Raw genomic sequence first — 19,663 nt, forward strand, 5'->3', positions numbered from 1 at the left:
TTGAATAAATATTAGTCAGCTAATTTTTGGCATTTATTTATGGAAAAAAAACAGCACAAAAAAAACTACAAACCTATACTAGTCACACAGCACGACTGGACTAAAGTGCAACTTGCATGCAACTTTGAATCGTAAGATTCAGCAGCGAATCGGGAATCGTAAGATCCAGCTTCCAAATAGGACATACTGTATGAATCCATGATCATTTAAGATTCACACTGTGATACGTATCGCTGCCTCAAGAATTTGTATCGTATTGAGATATGTATCGTACGTATCGTTGATAACCATGTTGGAGTCAGTTATTAGGAGAAAAGTAGTGGATTCAGTTATTAGGAATGGGCAGTTGGGGAAGTTTCTATGTATACTGGTACCATGGTAAATTAGGGAAGTGGTTTTAGTGAATCAGAACTGTCAAGAGAATCTAAGGAGCCTCTCGGATTGTTGTCTCAATGGTACAACACTGATCAACCTTGTCCCAGAGTGGGTCAAGGGAGAATCAGAGTTTTTGTATGAAAAATATATCTGGGTTGGTCAGATACTTCCCAGACACGATTACATCATCCGGCGGACGACCTCGTCAGGCGTGGACAGTTCGATGTCACTTATGTTTCTTAGTCGCCCCTTCCAGCGGGTTGTATGTTTACTGCCATTGTTAGCACTTACTTTCATTAGTTGCCCCTTGTGGCGGGTTGTATGTTTATGACGTCATGTTGGCGACCTATATGCTTTATAGAGGGCGAGCTTCGTTGTCAAAGTTGAGATTATTAGAACGATGTAGCCTGGAAGGCTAGTTTTCGGGGGACACCCTGGGGTATTGGTGGTGACAGCCAATTGAAGGGTTATCTCCATAATTAGTCATCTAAGAGTGACATGTGTTCATTGAGACTTGAGACAATTAAGACACACTTTACCCTCTTGCTTCGAGCGCGGTGTCTAGTGGGCTTGTGGACTGGGCCTGCCCATGATAGGACCCGCCCAGAGTTAGAGCTTGGTGTGACTATAGGATCTCTTAGTGAGGCCTCCTTAGGGCGACCAGCTGCATCTTTAGCTAGAATAGGGCGATTTGTCTTTTGTCAGGACTCTTGGGCCGAGGATTTATGAGGCCCAAGAGCCCAATTAGGCTAGCATGAGGGTTTAGACCACCCCACTATAAAAGGGAAGGTCACTCATTGTAAATGTGATCCATTCATTATTATATTACACTTGGATGTTTCTCCTTTCTATGTCTTCTAGGGTTTCCTTAGAAGGTGTATGGTTTTGGCCTTGGCTAGGTTCCAGAACAATATCTACTGCACTTCTTATGCCAGTGTAACAACAAGAAAGGAAGAGCATAAATTACTCAAAGAAAAATAAGAATAGAAGAGAATTGGAGGACAATAAAAAAGCATAATAAAAAGAAGAGGATTAGATAATAGAAATACATAAAAGAGAATTGGAAGGCAAAAACAAATACAAAAAAGAATAAAAAGGATAGAAAGGGTACAAACAAACAGGCCAGAATATGGGATACTATCATACCAGACATTATATGCTTAATTAAAATAAATAGAAGTGGCAAACTCAATCTAAAAAACAAGGCATGTACCTCACACCAATCCAGGCAGTCAATGGCTTTGAAAGTAGTTGGCTCCTCTTTTAATATCTTATTTGCCCCCCTAAAAGCTCTCCACATCACCATTGGGTGCCAGCTAAGGCCACTAGCCTTTTCAAAAACATTCCTAACTATAACAGGTTCACCTCTTATCCAGTGCCTTTGGAAATGCTCATATTCTGTGTCTCCCATGTCAACAGCATCCGGGCAGTACAAAAAGTTATCATGATTTGTTTCTCTAGAAGCTGCCTTCCTTACAGAATTTTGTGCCAGATCTACCACAAACCTATGGCACTGTAAACACCCTACCAAAAGATCAACACTAGGTGGATGATATTGGATAGTAAGCTCCTCCGCATTCCTAACCAACTTGTTCACCCAATTAGCTTCAAAAAGGCGCCTCAATGAAAGGATAGAAGTACCGCAACCTCCTCTAGCTTTTGGAGGGCAAGGAATCCTACCATTTATCTCTGCTCTCCAAGCAGAAGTTATAGGTGGTTCATCAATGGTTTCCTCATTACCACTAGCAGGAATATCTTCATAATGAAGTCCGTTTCTTAGTTCCATGCAACAAGTGAGACAAAGATCATACCTACAATTAGGATTGGGACAACTTCTGTGGAAATTGACAATGGATGTATTGCAATTGTCACTGTGACACAAGAAAATCAACAAAGTTGAATGACAAAATCATAAAATCTCAGATACTATGAATAAAAATCAAGATGAATCAAATTTTCCAACAACTTAAACCTACGAAGTAAGAAAGTGAGATAGATTTGAGAACTGGAGTTAAAGCTAAAATCAGTTCAGAAGTTTACCTATCTGTGGTAATAAGAAAAACTAATTCCACAAACGCCAACCAAAAGAAGAGAGCATTGCTGCTTAACAATTTTCTTGCTCAAATATTAATTTATCTTTTAGTGGGTTTCAGCAAATATTTTATGAAAAAATTTAGCTTTAGTAAATAGTATTTAAACAGGCAAAAAAGAGTAAAAGGGCTACAGCATCAATCAATCAATGCGTATACAAGTATCATAAGAATTTCAAAAGCACATCCCAAGCAGAAAGGAATCGATCAACACATTAAGATCATGGAAGATACTCAATCTAAATACCTCATGGGTTTCACATTTGACCAAAATAAGGCACAAAACAACCAATTACTCAGTAAGGGGTGCACAATGTACTTTTGAAAGTGCTTAAGGCAACTCAGGTCCATGCTTAATTCTACCTTTCTGTTAGACATGAGGATAGACCTGTTGTCACTAAAGTCTATCAAAGAAGGGGAAAAGAGAGGGTTAGTTAGACTTTGCCATGTGGCAGTTAGGTTGGTATATCTGATAGTGGGGAAAACAGTTAGAAAAAGGAATATAAATAGGAATTAGAGCTCAGTTAGAGTTAGTTCTGAAACTGGAAAATTGTGGAGAGAATTGGGACTCTCAAAATTCCCAGTGTTGTACTATTTCCTAACTCCAATTGGGATTAGGGTTCTTGAATAACACAATTGGTATTCTGATTCTGCTTGAGTCTATCACTTTCTTTGTTAATACATGCAAACATACATTTCCTATTCTTTAGATCATATCAGATCATAATTCTACATTAATTAAAGTAAAACTAATTCATAAACAAAAAACATTATTAATTAATTCACAATAAACACAATTTTACTATCAACCATGAGGGTCCACGAGATAATACCAATAAACTCGATCATCATTATCAATCACTGACAATTGAATATCCTCTTCCATCAATGGGGAACCTGAGAAAATGGCACATTATTGTCCATTTGAAACCATCAGCCCATTAAGTTGATGACACTAATGAATTATAACTAAATTAAATAACAGTACCATGCATGCTAGCTTCTACTTCCATTTCTGATATCTGCTCCCGTTGGATATGTTGGAGTAAGGGCAGAGTTTTGTTAAGCAAGTACAGCAACTTTTGTAATATGACACCTGTATCAGCTTCACCACTCCCAGTCTGTGGATAACTTCACACTAAGTGCAAAGGCATAGCAAAGAAAAAGGAAGAACAATAATTTTCCAGAGAATAAAAGCACATACCATTACAGATATATCTTTCTTCAAGCACAATCGGCAATTGCAATTACCAAGACAAAAGGGACAAGCAATCTCTATCTCCTCTCTAGTTTTACCGGGGTACCTATATTTTCTAAATTAGTATCAATAGAACACCAGAGACTGTCTAAAATCAGCAAACATAATTAGAATTATAAATATTAATTTGTGTTTGTATACTCTTAGTAAGCTAGTGGTTATTTTTCTCTGATGAAACATTCTCATTGGATACTCAAAGAAAAAAAATTACCCTTAGTGATACATTGGAAAGTAGAACCCTCAAAATAAATTGATTTAGTTAAAATTACCATTTTGTTATGCACTCATAACAATATTGCTTTCTTTTGCACTTGGCACAAATGACAACTCCACTCCAACTATTCCGCCAGCACTGGTGGCACCTTAAAATTCTCGTCTCCTTTTTCCTTTCAGTATCACCCTACAAACAGAAAGTAGTAAAAATATATTCACATTGATACCTTTAAGAACAAACGAATCAAACAGAAATATAAAGTCAAAAGAGAAACAATTTAATACTTTGGAACTAACAAATCTAAAGGAAATCTGTCAACACAGCCATTGTACAAGCATCACGTGACATTGCAGGTATCAAGTTAAATGAACAAGAATATAAAAGGCAACTCACCATCAATCCTGAAGAACGTAATCCATAGTCTATAGTTTCTTCAACTCCAACACCCTGAATATTCTTGTGTTCGACTGACAACATTCTCAGTAGTTCTTCTTGGCTACAATGACCTCTCTGTAGATCAACATCATTTCTGTAGGCAGCTTCAGTAGAAGTTCTTCCGTCAAGACTATTCCTCTCATTCTGTGAATCCAAACAATATGCAGTCTCATTTTTCTTTCTAAGAGAACCTTTTGGCCTACCACGCATATTTCTGACCTTACCAAACTTGTTTCTAGCTTTATTAGCAATGCTTTTCATCTTATTTTTAGATCCTTTTGGTCGACCGCGCTTTGGTTTAACAGAGCTTTTATCATTTTGAACCTCATCTTGAGCAAGGGTTTGGTTAGGTGTTTCCTGGTCCCTGTCACTAGCAAGAGTGGCTTTGTCATTGTCCAAACCAATTGGCTTACCAATGTCACTTCCATGATCTTTCTGTTCCTCACCCACAGCACAAGTTGCTTTATCACTTTCTTTATTAGCAAACCTAACTTCATCAACCATGTCCTGAAATGCTAGTTTTATCTTCTTGTTCCTTGAGCCCTTAGGTCGACCACCCCTAACTACTGGTTGGGTATACTCAATATGTTCCTGACACAGATTGCTCAGCATTTTATTTTCCAAACCTTCCCTTGTAATCCCACCTGCTCCTTCAAGAATAGAAGCACACACAAGGGACTTCCTTTTCTTCATTGAACCCTTTGGTCGACCACACTTCTTAGGTCCTGCAATCTCACAATCCGCAGAACCGGCAACTTCTTGACTAACCTGCACAATATTCTTCTGTTTATTTTTGGAACCCTTTGGGCGACCACACTTCTTAGGTCCAGCAATCTTGCAGTCACCACCACTAGCAGCTTTTTTACTAACCTCCATAATATTGTTTACTTTATTCTTTGAACCTCTTGGTCTACCACGCTTTTTAGGTCTTACAATCTCACCAGCACCAGAACCTTCATTGTTACAATCCACAGTATTCTTCAATTTATTTAATGAGCCCTTTGGTCGACCCAGCTTCTTATCTCCTCCAATCTCACCAGCAGCTTCATCACCAGCCTCCATGATATTTTTCTTTCTACATTTTGAACTTTTTGGCCTACCATGCTTCTTTGGTCCTACAATCTTAACAGCAACTACATTACCAACATGCTCAACTCTCCTAATTTTGTTCTTTGAAACCTTTGGTCGGCCACTCTTCTCTGCCCTTGCAGTCTCACCCAGATCTGCAACTTCATCACTAGACTTATCTTTCTCTCCTGAAAGAACTGCAATTTCAATCCCTAAATCTGTGACACTGCTCATTCCAATAGTACCTGCATTATCATCACCACCAACACTTTGTCCATCCAAGGCGGTGCTAAGCTGTTTATTGTCATTCTCATTCTTGGAACCCTTAGGCCGGCCTCTTTTAGACAGTGGCCTCAATGCTTCACATCTTGCCTCTTCATTGGTGGTACCTCCTCGGCTTAATAACAGTCCTATTTCCTCTTCGAAGCCAAGAGCTGACATCTTGTAATTTGACCCAGGTCCCTCTTTGTTACTATCATTTTCACCTTCAAAACATGGATTTTCCACAAACCCACCAACTTCATCTCTAAATCCATGAGTATTTTCACCACTCAAACCCTCAAAGCCTGTAACATCACCAATGAAAATCACATCTTCTGCACAACCCCTGTCTTTACAAAGAAGTGCTTGAAAACTCCCAAAACCTGGTTCTTCACCAATCAGGCTCTCTATTCCTTCAGAAGGAAGACCAAGACGATCATTTACACAAACATTCCTACCAGCCACACATCCATGATCTTCATTGCCAACATTTCTAAAGGCACCTAAACCAGCAACTGCATTTCTATCCTCAGCATATTCGACTCCATAATCACCAAGAACCTGACCCATACGTCCACATCCTTCCCCAAATCCACCAGAATGAACTTGTTGACCCTCCTCTCCTTTGTCCTGAAGGTTAAGACTTTCACAACCAAGATTAAGATTCACTCCAGCATCCCCTTCAGATACACCACAAAGCCCAGTAAATTCGTCAACGACAGTGGGAGTACCATTTGGATCACCAAACAGCTCTTTACAACCATCATCAACAACCCCATTTTCTGAATTATCTACAGGTTTTCTTCTTCCGCTTCTCCTTTTAGGGGTTATACCAGAAGCACCTTCCTTCCACCTCTCAGTTTTTTTCTGGTTATACAGAAAATGCCTCTCACACACGGATTTTCCACTCAGAGCCCTCTCCGTGCATCTCCACCCCGGTGGCGCTTTTCTGCCGCACCGCCTGCACTCCTCACCTGTTTCATCCATTCAGCGACAAAAATGAGAAGGGAAATTTATTGGAATTCCTACGCTCTCAGCTCCAATTTTGAATCACAAAAACGAAAATTTGGACACTAAGGTAAGGACTTTGGGCATGTTTGGAAAACCCTTATACGCCGTTGGTTCTGAAGTCAGAATTCAGAATCAATTGAGGTAAAACTTCTCTTGTGAATTTCAAAATTGATTACCATTAACGAAAAACAAGAACTTGAAAGTAATGGTGGATTAGAAAAGTAAAAGAAGAAAAAGGAAAGCACAGCACAATGTACTGTCAATGGAGAGTGGACTAGACTAGACTGAACATGACAGCAAAGCGAGAGGGAAAAGAGAGAGAAGGTGTTGTGTACTTGTGTTAGAAATTGGAATGCAGTCACGACAAAGTTTGCGAGTGCCGATGGTACTACGAAACATACAAGTACCAATTAGAGTATTTCAAATGTTAGTTCTTACTCCCTCCGTCCCTAATTATAAGCTAAAGTTGTAAAAATCACACTTATTAAGAAAGCCTTAATTGATGCATTGGTTTTCAAAAAAAATGTACAACTTTCTATGTTTACCCCTATTTATGATAACACTTTTTCATCATTGTACTACTAATGGTGGTGCTCCACTACCAATAAATGCAAGGTGAATATGGAAAGAAATATTAACTTTTGCAAGGTTAGCTTATATTTAGTGACTCAAAAAAAGTCTCAATGTTAGCTTATAATTAGGGACGGAGGGAGTAGTTTTTATTACTGTTCAGGTGGTCTTGTACGGGCACATGTGCTTAAGTAATTCTTTGCAGATTTTACTCCAACCATGAGTTCTTATTTCTTAATTCTTAACACTATTTATCTGGCGTTGGGAGAAAGAAAAATCAGATGATAATCGTTACCAAGGGGGGTCGGAATCGGTATCAGGGGGAGCGATGAAGAGGGGAGTGGGTACTCTGAGGAGCGGAGCCTACCTCGTCGTAGCTGTTTCTGACCCATTTAGACTGAACTGAGCATAAATTAGGGAGGCCGTAGATGAAAGCCTCTTCAGTAAACTCTTTCCGCTTCTGAATCTGGATGGCGGCTTTGGTTGGAGAAGACCATTATATTAATATTTTTTATTTCCAAATAATTTAAATTTAAATTTAAATGCTAATTCAATACTTAAATTAAATGAATGAAAGAGAAAAAATTATTTTTTATACTAAGAACTCAAAAAGTAAAACTTCTTATATAAGAACCTAGTACTTATTTTTAAGAACTAAGAACTTCACGTCATCTCCTCCCGTGGTTAAGAACTTAGTTCTTAGTTCTTAACTCAAAAATAAGAACTAAGAACTTGCATTGGAGATGCTCTTATGAGCGCTTTTGCTCTGCTTTTGGTCTAAGTAACTTTGTTTATTATTCCCTCTGTTCCTAATTATTAGACGTGATACAAAAAATTGCGCTTCTAAAGGAAGCATTAAATGTGTCTAATTAGTGTATTGGTTTTTAAAAAATGCAAACATTCTTTCATAAATATCATTTGTCATTTTCTATCACTAGTAGACATGGCATTGATGATAGATTATTGTAAAATGTCTTATATTTAGGAACATGAAAAATGTAAAATTAGGTCTTACAATTAGGACCCCGATGGAGTATTTTGGAGTACCATTGGAGCAATATGACATGGTATTTCTGGTAGCTTAAATTTTAGCAACGTTCTTTAAATAAGCAATGGTTGCTTATTCTCTCTGCTTGCTTTTGATTAAAAAATTATATTTTATCTTTCATTTATGAACTAATACGTTTGTGCAAAATTGGTATACTTTCTTAGCTCATTTGAATAATAATAGCATTGAAATTCGGTTATACTTTCTCTCTCTAAGCGGTTAGAGTTTCTCTCTCTAAGTATTCGCATCACCTTCCTCATACTTTGGGTACTACCTTCGCTCTCTATGTTCTAACACGAAACATTTGGCGCCGTCTGTGGGGAACGGTAGATTTCGATTCCCGGACTATGTGGATCGTGATTCGGTTGAGTGAAGCTCGTTTCTCTGTGCGATTTCTCTCCAGTTTTTTTTTATGGATCGTGATTTTGTTCCCGCGCGATTCGCAATTTGATTTCGAGAAGTTCAAGTTTCTGTGAAAATTGGTGCGGTTCAGAGGCTTGTGGTTGAATTCTCGGTTCGTCAACAGAACCTGATGGAGCCATCTCGCCGACGACGTGGCAAGGAACCAGAGCGAAGTTACATTTCTTCCCCGCGCACCACGAGGTTGGATAGACATCGTCGTGCAGAAGCACGTCGAGCGTTAAGTGGCGACTTGAAGATGCAAAATGAGTGTTTACAAGAGCAGTTGAGGTACTATCACCTCCAGCAGTGGAATCAAGAGGAGGAGGAAGCTGCGGCTACGGCCGGAACCAAGCCTTTCTCGGCGGCAGTACGAGAGGTGACTGTACCGGACGGCATGACGAACCTCGTGTTGGAGGCGTACGACGGACAAACCAGTCCAAAGGATCATCTGTCCCGTTTTGATGCGAAGATGGCGAAGTACGCGGTTTCCGACGCTGTGAAATGCAGGATGCTTCCATCAACGTTTCAAGGCGAGGCAAAGGAATGGTTCACGAATCTGCCTCCAGGATCCATAGCTAAGTTCCGTGATTTCTCATCAAAATTCCTTGACCCTTTCTCAGCAAGGATGGTCGAGGATCTGTTTGATATTCGGCAGGAGGAACGTGAAACCTTGAAACAATATGTGAAACGATACAGTGCCATATCCGCGAGGTTCGAGGAATTACAGCCACGCGTGTGCGCTTTCAAAGACGGTTTGGCCCGGGGAGACTTTTATTGCGAGCTTAGTAGGGAGCTGGCATGCTCAATAGTGGAAGTCCGCGCCCGAGCGCAGGACTACATCTTGAAAGAAGAAATTGAAGTGCACGAGAGGAAAGGCGAGCGAGCGGCAAAGGTGTCGCTGACAAGGAAGAGGATACAAGACAAGGAAGCAAGTCGCGAGCAAAGGTTTGGGGAAGTTGACCGGTTCATAAAAAAGGACGGCTACTCCGCCCGAAAACGAGGGATAGAAAGCACTGGTGCCCTCGCCGAGAAACGAAGGTAAGCCAGCGAATGAGGTCGCAGGGATGCTCAAACAAGGAGTTAGAAAAGTTACTTCTCGAGGCGGAAATTGAGAACATGAACAGAGTCGACGAGCGTAGAAAGGACCCCGGAAGTGAGGCGAGGAATCCGCCGAGGTGGTGTGAGTACCACAACCTAGAGGGCCATAACACCATCGACTGTTACATGCTGAAGGGTCGAATCAGGCAGCTGATCAGGGCGAAACGGCCGCAAGAGGCGAAGGGGAGGGAATTTGAAGAAGCTGATGGCGGCGAGGGCGGAGGAACGGTTGAAGCAACGAACACAATCGCTGGAGGTTTCGAAGTTTGCAACGACGTATCGGCGGTGGGCCGGGAGACAGTGGGGGCGACAACATCGATACAGGTGTATCCAGAACCATTTGGGTGCCCACATCCCAACATAGTGATATCGACCGCGGATTTCGAGGGAATTAAGGCCCATACGGACGATCCGGTAGTGGTAATGGTAAGAATAAAAGGTTTCAATGTACATAGGGTGCTTTTAGACCAGGGCAGCTCGGCAGATATAATCTATGAGGACACATTCAGACAGATGGGGCTGACGGACAAGGATTTAAAGCCATACGCGGGAAGTTTGGTAGGTTTCTCCGGGAAACAAGTTCAGGTACGTGGCTACGCAGAGTTGGATACAGTTTTCGGTGTAGGCGAGGACGCTGAGCTCTTGAGGATAAAATATTTGGTCTTACAAGTCGCGGCAGCTTATAACGACATCATAGGGCGAGGTACTTTAAATCGCCTCCATGCAGTGATATCTACGGCCCACCTTGCGGTAAAATATCCCCTACTTTGCGGAAGGATAGGGAAACTGGCAGTAGACCAAAAGGGGGCGAGGAAGTGCCATAGCCATTGCCTCAACCTGTATGGCAGAAAAGGAGCTGGCGACGGGCACAAGTGCCACGAGATTGGGACGTCTGAAGGCGGTGAAGGCGAACAAGAGCGTTTGGGAGCACAGAGCCAGAGTGACGGCGACGAAAGGAAGGGGAGGAATCAGGGCGAAGAATCCCGTAGGATAAGAGAAGGCAAGCTCTACGCTCAAAAAGATAATGAGTGGTATGACGAGGACTGGGACATGAACGCTACCAGTAGAGGAATACTGACAATCGAGCCCAGACTCACCAAGGACCAAGAACAACGCTTGAGTGAACTCGTAGAAGATAACGTTGACCTCTTCAATTGGGGGAAAAGAGGAACTGTTTGTGGGGAGCCGCCTGCATTTGCTTGGCCCCCTCGGAAGACAGGAAAAGGAGAAACTCATCGCCAGACCATGAATGAAGGAAAGAAAAGAGCACAAGGAAGAGGTAACAAGAGGGAGGCCGAGTGACTAGGGGATGTGGGCGGAAGACCAACAAAGTCAGCTCGACCCGCCAATCGCGAAGAAGAACGGGGACATATCCCTCGCCACGGCGGGAAAGGCAAAGAGGGCGAGGAAGACAGGACGCTGGGAGTTATACTTTGATCGAGAAGGAAACCCAAAAAGCAAGGACCAAAATAAAGATGCACTCTTTTTCTCCGACACAGGAGTTTTTTAACGAGGCATCCCTTGATGTAAAATTTAAACAAATCAAATACAAAAGGATATTCTTAGCAATACTCCTAACTATCGAACTGAGACAGCAGCCTGGTGGGAAAAATTCCCTGAAGGTGGCGATCCCAACACGACCTTGATGTCTGGGGATCGCTCCGGAAAGTCCGGCGCTGACCGTAGCCCCTGCAGGCGACGTGTGCGGATGAGCTTCCCGCCGCCACCCGTTGGCGGTGTGCGCGAATAAGCTCTTTATCCAAAGAACCTCCCCGAAATATGGGCGAGTCGAGTCTTCCCCAAACGCGGGAAGCATTTTTAACTAGGCCAAAAGTCTCAGGTAAACTCATATGGCCATTGGGCCCCGAGCAACTGTAAGTCCCCACCTAATAAGGCTGGAGGGGCCGCACCTGCTCTTACGGGAAATATTGGTGTAAACAAAAGCCTCGGTAAAATACCGAGCGAAAGTCCTAGTTACACGTAGCACACTCTCGAAAAATTACTCACGCAAAACTGGGAGGCTAGCACTGAAAACACGTGCTAAACGGTGATGAACAAAAGGCGAAGATAAATAGCGGGCCGCCCGCCTCGCCCGCTTAACTATCCTTCGCTCATTTAATTATTCATTTATTCCTTCATTTATCTGTTTATATTGGGGCGATTTACTAACTCGATTATTTGTTTGCTCATATGTTCATAATAGTGCACGTCAAAACAATTCGGGAAACAAAACTTTTATTCAAATACTTGACTTAATACATTTAAAATGGGGGGTCTCTCCTCATTTTCCTACATTCTTTGCGCTGCTCTTTCCTCTCAAGCTCCAACCGGTATTGCATGTACTCTAAGTTTCAGAGTTTCCGGCTCAACTCCTGCTTCTCAGGACCTCCTTCCACCGTCTCCAGAGCTGTTATCACCGTTTCTTTCTCCTCTAGCAGATCCAGCTCCCGCCGGCAGAGCTCTTGAATTTCCTCCACGAAGCAGAGAAAATCTCGGAGGATAGCGTCCATCTCAGAGTTCGTGGCCGGTGGTCAACGGTGAACCGTTGGAACGTGGGGAAGAAGCACTTGGGTAGACGTTTGAAATTCCCTAAGAGGAACGTCCCGCATAGTTTATCTCCCGGCGGGAGGCGTACAATTAAGACTCCTAGCAAAAGCAGTAAAAACTTGGGATAACTTGGGGTCCTCATTCGAAAAAAAAAAAAAGGAAGACCCTTGGTACAAAGATAACAAAGATAATCTAAGGACTCCTAGCATTTTGAGTTGGCTCTACGTGTTCTTCCGTCAGGAAACGCTCGGCGACGAAGCCTGGAGGATCGTCGGGCCCGACCAATCTTGTGGGTGTAACCCTCTTAAATGCTCCCACCTGGCTGAGATCAATCAGAGGATGGAGATGTTCGACTTGGGCTTTGGCAAGAAAAAAGCCTCGGCCGCGTTCAGAAGTGGCAACGACAGTAGCCCCTGACCTCAATCTTTCTTCTAAGGCCTTCGCGTCAAGAAGGGCTTGAGTCTTCGCTGAGGATAGAAGATCATCTTTCTTCGCCAGGTCATATCGAAGGTTTTCAAGGTCGGCCTTTGTCAAAGCTATTTGGCCTACTTTCGCGCTCGATTCTAGTTGCGCCTCCTGCCGCAGCTCTGCAAGAGTTTTCTCCAATTCAGAAATCCTCCTGTCGCGGAACTCTAAGCTAACTTCAGCACAAGCAGACTACTCAGCTAGTTCTTTGGAAAATGAGTTATCCTTGGCGATCAGTTGAGCGGCGAGCACTTCGCGATCCTCAGCAAGTTGAGAATTGAGAGCGCGGAGGCGCACCACTTCGGATCGTAATTTGTCAGCATCCTGGGCGGAGCGCCTATAACAGTGGAACGCGTGGAGCACTCTCGCCACAGCCCCTTCAGAGATATTATCCAAACCACGCTGCTTAACAACTTCATCCATTCGCGCCATTTGGGCAGATGTCAAAGTTAGAGAACACGAGAATCCCCGACTCACAGACCCTGAGGAGAGGGTGGAAGTGTGAACAGGTGGAGGAGGGGCGTTGGCGGAAGACGTCAGGTTTGGACCAAGCGGCGACGAGATAACTGTTGGACGCGAAAGTGAGCCGTCGACAAGACCGTGTTGGGCTGGAATGGTCCCTGAAGGCTCGCCGGAGTTCAACCTTTTTGGGGAAGGGCGAGGATCCTCCTCGCCAAGGGGCCGTTTCCTGCCCGCCTGGATTCTCAACAGAGACGCCTTGTCGCCTTTCAAATTTATTCGAGGGGGAAAGGAGACGTTACTTTTCTTCTCAAAGGCCGCCAAAAGCTCCTCATCGGCACGGTGAGTTTGCCCTAAAAAAAAAAGAAGGAACAGGTAAGCTGGTAGAAAATAGAAAGAACGAGAGGGGTAGAAGAGGAAGATTTACCAATCACGCGAGAGCAGTCTGAAACGGCGAGACGGGCCAGAAAGTCGATGACAGCCTTGTGTTCAGGAGTGAGGGAGTCCTCAGACGGGTCAATTATCTGGCGCGCGCCCTGAGTCCAGTAGAAAGGAAATCGAGCGGTGCCATCTCTGTGTGTGAAAACCTCAGGATATACATGGGACACAACAACCCTGAAGAATTTATGGGCTAAAGCGATGGTGATGCTAGGCCAGATAGGGTTGAAGCGCTGGCGACCAGGCCTAGCTTCCAGGGAAACCCAGCTGCGTTGCGGGGAGGGCTGGACAGATACGCGATAGAAATAAAAGAAAGTCGAAGGTTCAGGTTCCTGGTGAATCGCGTCGCAGAGAATTTCGAAACACCGGAGGAAGGCCCAACTGTTGGGATGAAGTTGACTAGGAGCCACATTGATATTGTGAAGAACGGAGCAGATAAAAGGGGAAAAAGGAAATTTAATCTTCAAATTTGGGAACATATACCCATACACGTAAAAGAAGTGAGGAGCACCCACGAAGTCGTCTTTGGGACGAAGCCAAGGGCGTTCAAGGGGTGAGCTGGCACTGACATACAGAAGCTTGTCAAGAGGTTTTCATGACAAAATCCGCCGGATTCTGTGGAAATCTCCCAAATGGACGATTCTTTTTCCAAGCTTGACCGTTGGTTAGGCATTGTCCCGGCGGGCAAAGCCCTCGCGGCGGGAGCACTTAGAGTTTTCCAAGTCCTCGTTCAGAAGGCAATCACGTCTTTTTCTTCAAGAGGAACGCTTCTAGGAGGGGGCGGGAGAACAGGAGGAACGCACCGGAGAGGGGTGGCAGCGACGACATTACGTTTGGAACTTTTGGTCTGGCGCTTTGGAGTCATTAAAGAGGGATTGGAAGGAATAAAGGTAATTTTAACACTAGACAAGTTTGCGTAAGGGTGAAGAAGCAAAGGTTCGTAATCGTAAAGGAACGAAAAAGGTTAGTAAGATAATGCTGTTATAAGCGGGGAGTGACGCGCAGAGGGGGACGTGTAGGAAGAAGTTGTGGACGGTTACCGAGAAAGGTGGAGGAAAAAGGGAGGTTGTGCCCCATGACGTCAAGAAATGACATAATTGCAGTTGCGAAATTCTAGGGAGTGAGAAAGACGCATTAAATGAAAAGCTGCAACGATTGCTGCCAATTTGTTAAAATTCAAATTGTCAAAGTTGTGATGTGACTGGAAGGGACATGTCAAAGGTAGTGATTGAGATTTTGTGGATTCACTGACCCCGGTGTCACTTCGAGGCACGTGCGTGCCTATGCAGAAGCGGGCGAACTAAAAGCCGTCGCCACAAGCCTGCTGGTGGACTTGGCACAGCTTGAGATCCAAAGTGTTGATTGCAAAGGCTTTATTAATCAGGCCATGTTGGCCATTGTTTTTCACTTCTAGATTTTTTAGGTTTTTTAGGTCTTAGTCAATATTCTTAGGGATTTCGCCTTATTTCTTACTTAAAGACACACTTAGCTCTCATGCTTCGAGCTCGGTGTCTTGTGGACTTGTGGACTGGGTGAGACCCCAATGTCCCTCGCCTAGGGAACCTGACAAGGGCAGGGAACGCGCCATGACATTGGACCACCCTTCCCGAGGCCCAACTGGCCCATTTATGCAGGATAAAGGCGCCAAAGCCCAACTCCACTTCTATAAATAGGAGGGAAATACCAATTGTAAGGGACTCTTAGCTCATTTGAATAATAATTGTAACGCCCCAATTTCTCACTGAGGAGTCACATTAGTTACCTAACAAAATCTAATGACTAATTCGTAATCCTAAGAAAACACAATATATTTTTTTTCCTTTTCGAAACAACTGAACATAATTGTATGCATAACATAGACTTTATTCAACAACCCGTTCCTGACATATAATAATAGTGTCATACAATATCGTAAGCAGGTTTCCAAAATAAGTACGCTCACTGGAACAGTGGCGGAGATAAAGTTTAAACAACCGAGTTTTTCAGATGGGGAAAGAAACTCAGGCATAGTCCGCCAAAAGGAAGAAGCAACTGCTTCATCCACCTTTACACGACCGCCCACGGTCTCGGTCTCCAACTCGAATGGCTAAGCTTCAGCGGAAGGCTCTCCATCGCCTAATAGCGTTAAGCGCCCAAACAACAAGTAGCAAATAGAAAGGGTTAACTCCATGCAAATACCATGTATGAAAGAGAAAAACATGCTATTCAGATATAAGTGCATAACATGGCACATACGCTAGCAACCTAATTCAAGATAGATGACGACATATATTCAACAATATAGATTTAAATCAACTATCAACAACCTCAACAATATAACGACAAATCAGATATCAATAATCCCCAACAATATAACGACAAATCAGATATCAATAATCCTCAACAATATAACGACAAATAAGATATCAATAGTCCTCAACAATATAAACACAAATCAGATATAAACAATCCTCAACAATATCAATCCAACAATAACGTCTCGCAAGACGGGACAGTCCTGTGAAAATATCCACTTCACTGTCACTAAGTAACGCCTCGAAGGACGGGATAGTCATGTGAAAATATCCACTCCACTACCACTTAATAACGTCTCGCAAGACGGGACAGTCACGTGGGACAATCACCACCACACCGCCACTTAACGCCACTATGGACGGGATAGTCATGTGAAAATATCCACTCCACTACCACTTGATAACGTCTCGCAAGACGGTACAGTCCTGTGAAAATATCCACTCCACTGTCACTAAGTAACGCCTCGAAGGACGGGATAATCATGTGAAAATATCCACTCCACTACCACTTGATAACGCCCCGAAAGACGGGACAGACATGTGGAACGACAACCACTGAATGCCACTTAAGTTCAGCCATATATGCCAAAATCAATCAACAATAATCACGTCTTATCCACTTGAAAGCAGTAAAGACGGAAACCAGTACCCGGGCGAAGCCTCTCAGAAAACGGAGACACACGTCTCAATAAGTTTACTCGGCCGAAGCCTTCAGAAAACATTTGGCACAAGCCTGAGAAACAGTCAACATAAGCAAGCATACAACATTGCAAGCATAATAATCATAATCCAATGCCAATCAATATAAACTTCTTCATCTCAAACGCAGGCAGTGCAATAAAAGCAGGCAAGACTCAAAGACACACTAAAACTGAGTTACCCTTACCTTCGTGAGTAGAAGTTGGGCATGGAAGTTGTGAACCTAGAACAAGGAAACACAATCATCAACACAAGCCCTACTAGAAGTAACACTATCTACTAACGCTAATCGAAACCGGAAAGAAAGCTTTTAAAGCTTCAGAGTTCCTCTTTAGGCACGAATTGACAACAGAACTTCGTTCGCTAAAACGAGCATAACTCGAGCTACAGAACTCGGAATGACACGAAACCAGAGCCAAAATTTCGAAAATCGAAAGGGCTACGCTATGGCTCAGGTCATAGAGACCCAAAAATTATTTTTGGACACGGTACCCTAACAAATAGGTTTTGGCCACTCTCAAAAATAGGGTTTCCGAACTTTTTCTTCGATCTAAATCAATTCCTAGGTATTTTTAGGCGATATCTAGGCCAGGGAAACTCTCAGAAAAATTATCGGGTCGAAAACTATCGCAGGGGTATTTTGGTCAATACATTTTTAGCTCGGAAACTCAAAATCAGAATTTCGAAAAATAAATTAGATGGGGTCGATACCAACGACGATTATGACGACTAATCTTACTAACGCTAAGCTCAATCGAGGGTTTTAAGCCCAAAGGTTGGAACTTTAGCCAAAAATGGGTATTATGAGCAGAATTGAAACTCGGCGGCAATTTGGCAAGAATCGGCGAAATGTAATCCGCTAAACATGCTTAGGGGCACGCAGGGAATAAGTTTAGATAGAAAGATGAAGTTATTTGGATAGTTTTGCAAAAAGCTCAAAACTTAGAGCACAGAAAAGCATAGAGAAAAGCGGCAGAATTTACGATCAGAAGTAAGGATTAGCATCAGTACCTTGAGGCCTACGCGTAACAACGAACTGTGGAACGATCAGGCAAGAATCGGCGAAAAACTCTTCTCCTCCTCCTTCCTCCTTGGCCGCGGGTTTGGGTGGGTTTTGGGGATCTTTGTTTGTTTTTTCATTCTTCAAGCTACAACATATATATAGTGAATGAAATGGAAAGATATTTACCAAGGATCGGATAAGGATGGATTTGTGGAGGGATAAGGATGGATAGATATTTTGTAAAGATCAGATAAGGATGGATAGATATTTTGAGAAGATATTTTGTAAAGATATTTTGAGAAGATATTTTGTAAACCAGTACAGATTTGTTTAGATATCGGAGGATTTAACTCATAGAGTTAAGATAAAAAATATAAGAGTAATATATTATATCAAAAATTATGGGGAACTCTATGAAATGATAAAATATAAATTTGAATCACTTTGAGCAAAATAAAATGATCTATGAACCAAGAAATTAGTAGAAACTGAGCTAAGTACAATTTATAGGAAATGGAAAACGCGGAAAAATGAAAATTTCGCGATTCCGATTTTTCCTGCACATTCCTCCGTGAATCCTAAGATAGGTTCTGGCGACAGAATTCCAAAACTCAAAAGAGGTTTCTTGGAATTAAGGTAGGCAATCCAAAGTCGGTGTAAATCTATTTTACCCGAAAAACTACTTTTTACGGTGAATGTCGGATGAGAAAACTTTTCTCTGAAGAAAGATGGGAAACATCAGGAGAAATAGGTGTACGCGTGTGGAATCTTCGTTTGAAGCTCCGAATAGAAAAAGTCTTCATCAACCGTTTATTCTAGGTTTCTTGAGCTATCAGGGTTTTAGTTTCGGCAAACCTCCGAGAACTAGAATCGGACGTTCGTACATTCCAGGGTTTCGTATCGAAACGCTTGTCATGGAAGGATTTAGAGAAGTTCTAACATTTCTCTGAAGATTTTTGGAATTAGTTTCCATCGTGTCTTTAAGTGCGAATTAGTCGTTTACTGACGCTCTCGTCCTAGGTGTAATCGAATACTGCTTGTGCTATAAACTATATTGACTATAATACTATTCTTAGTCATTTCCTTAACTTTCTTCTCCATAATATTACTCCAACCATCAAACGAAAGTCAAGTTCCTCTCACGCTGACACAAAATCCTATGCGTGAGTTGGAAATTAATTATTTATTTTAATTCTAAAATCCTGGGTCTTACAATAATAGCATTGAAATTCGGTTGTACTTTCTCTCTCTAAGCAGTTAGAGTTTCTCTCTCTAAGTATTCGCATCACCTTCCTCATACTTTGGGTACTACCTTCCCTCTCTATGTTCTAACACGGAACACTTCTAATTTTGGGAGACCTTTCTCGGCAATCAGTAATGCAAAAATAAATGTTATCTGTGATATTTTGTCCTTAAAAGGTCAAATTTTCTGTGTATGACCTGGAATTAAATAGATTGTTTATTAATTTGATTTCCATCAACGTGTACTATTTTATTAAGTATTTTTTGTTAAAATATTATTCGCGTCACGATGACGGGAATTACCTTGAGGAATATTTCCCTTTATATTAATTAATTGAGTTTTTGATATTTTACTATTTTTATACTATTTTCTTGACTCGAATTTAATCGTGATTCACGGAAATTAATCAAATTATAATTATTTTAAAACAAGAATAAAATTATAATTATTTTGGTGTTTACTATCCTATTATAATCTTGGGAAATTATATTCCTAAGTTATCTCTTTCTTTTATGAAGAGATGACCTGCACTAACAAGTCACCTTTCATAGTTACATGTGATAGCCTACCTTAAAGGAATATTCTTATGCCCAAAGCATCACAAAGGTGTTAGACCAAGATTTGGTTCTGTTGTACATCTCTAGGTTTTGATGATAACATGTATATATTTTGTGAATGAACAATT

The 19,663-nt window shown here is 42.1% G+C and overlaps 1 protein-coding gene across 1 annotated transcript in view; it reads right to left on the reverse strand.

Annotated features, from left to right (window-relative positions):
• The window catches only part of LOC130744643 (uncharacterized), a 29,787-nt gene extending 22,661 nt beyond the window's left edge, over positions 1-7,126 (reverse strand). The window contains exons 1-7 of the mRNA XM_057596832.1: positions 7,048-7,126; positions 4,331-6,675; positions 3,993-4,123; positions 3,670-3,769; positions 3,454-3,586; positions 3,299-3,362; positions 1,589-2,246 (exon numbers count right to left, since the gene is read on the reverse strand). Of these exons, the coding sequence (XP_057452815.1) occupies positions 1,589-2,246; positions 3,299-3,362; positions 3,454-3,586; positions 3,670-3,769; positions 3,993-4,123; positions 4,331-6,675; positions 7,048-7,111 (3,495 nt within the window). The 5' untranslated portion in view covers positions 7,112-7,126. The remainder of the gene's footprint in view (positions 1-1,588; positions 2,247-3,298; positions 3,363-3,453; positions 3,587-3,669; positions 3,770-3,992; positions 4,124-4,330; positions 6,676-7,047) is intronic.
• Between the last annotated feature and the right edge of the window lie 12,537 nt (positions 7,127-19,663).

Source organism: Lotus japonicus, chromosome 1 (genome assembly GCF_012489685.1).
Source record: "Lotus japonicus ecotype B-129 chromosome 1, LjGifu_v1.2".
In the NCBI taxonomy this organism is placed as follows: domain Eukaryota; kingdom Viridiplantae; phylum Streptophyta; class Magnoliopsida; order Fabales; family Fabaceae; genus Lotus; species Lotus japonicus.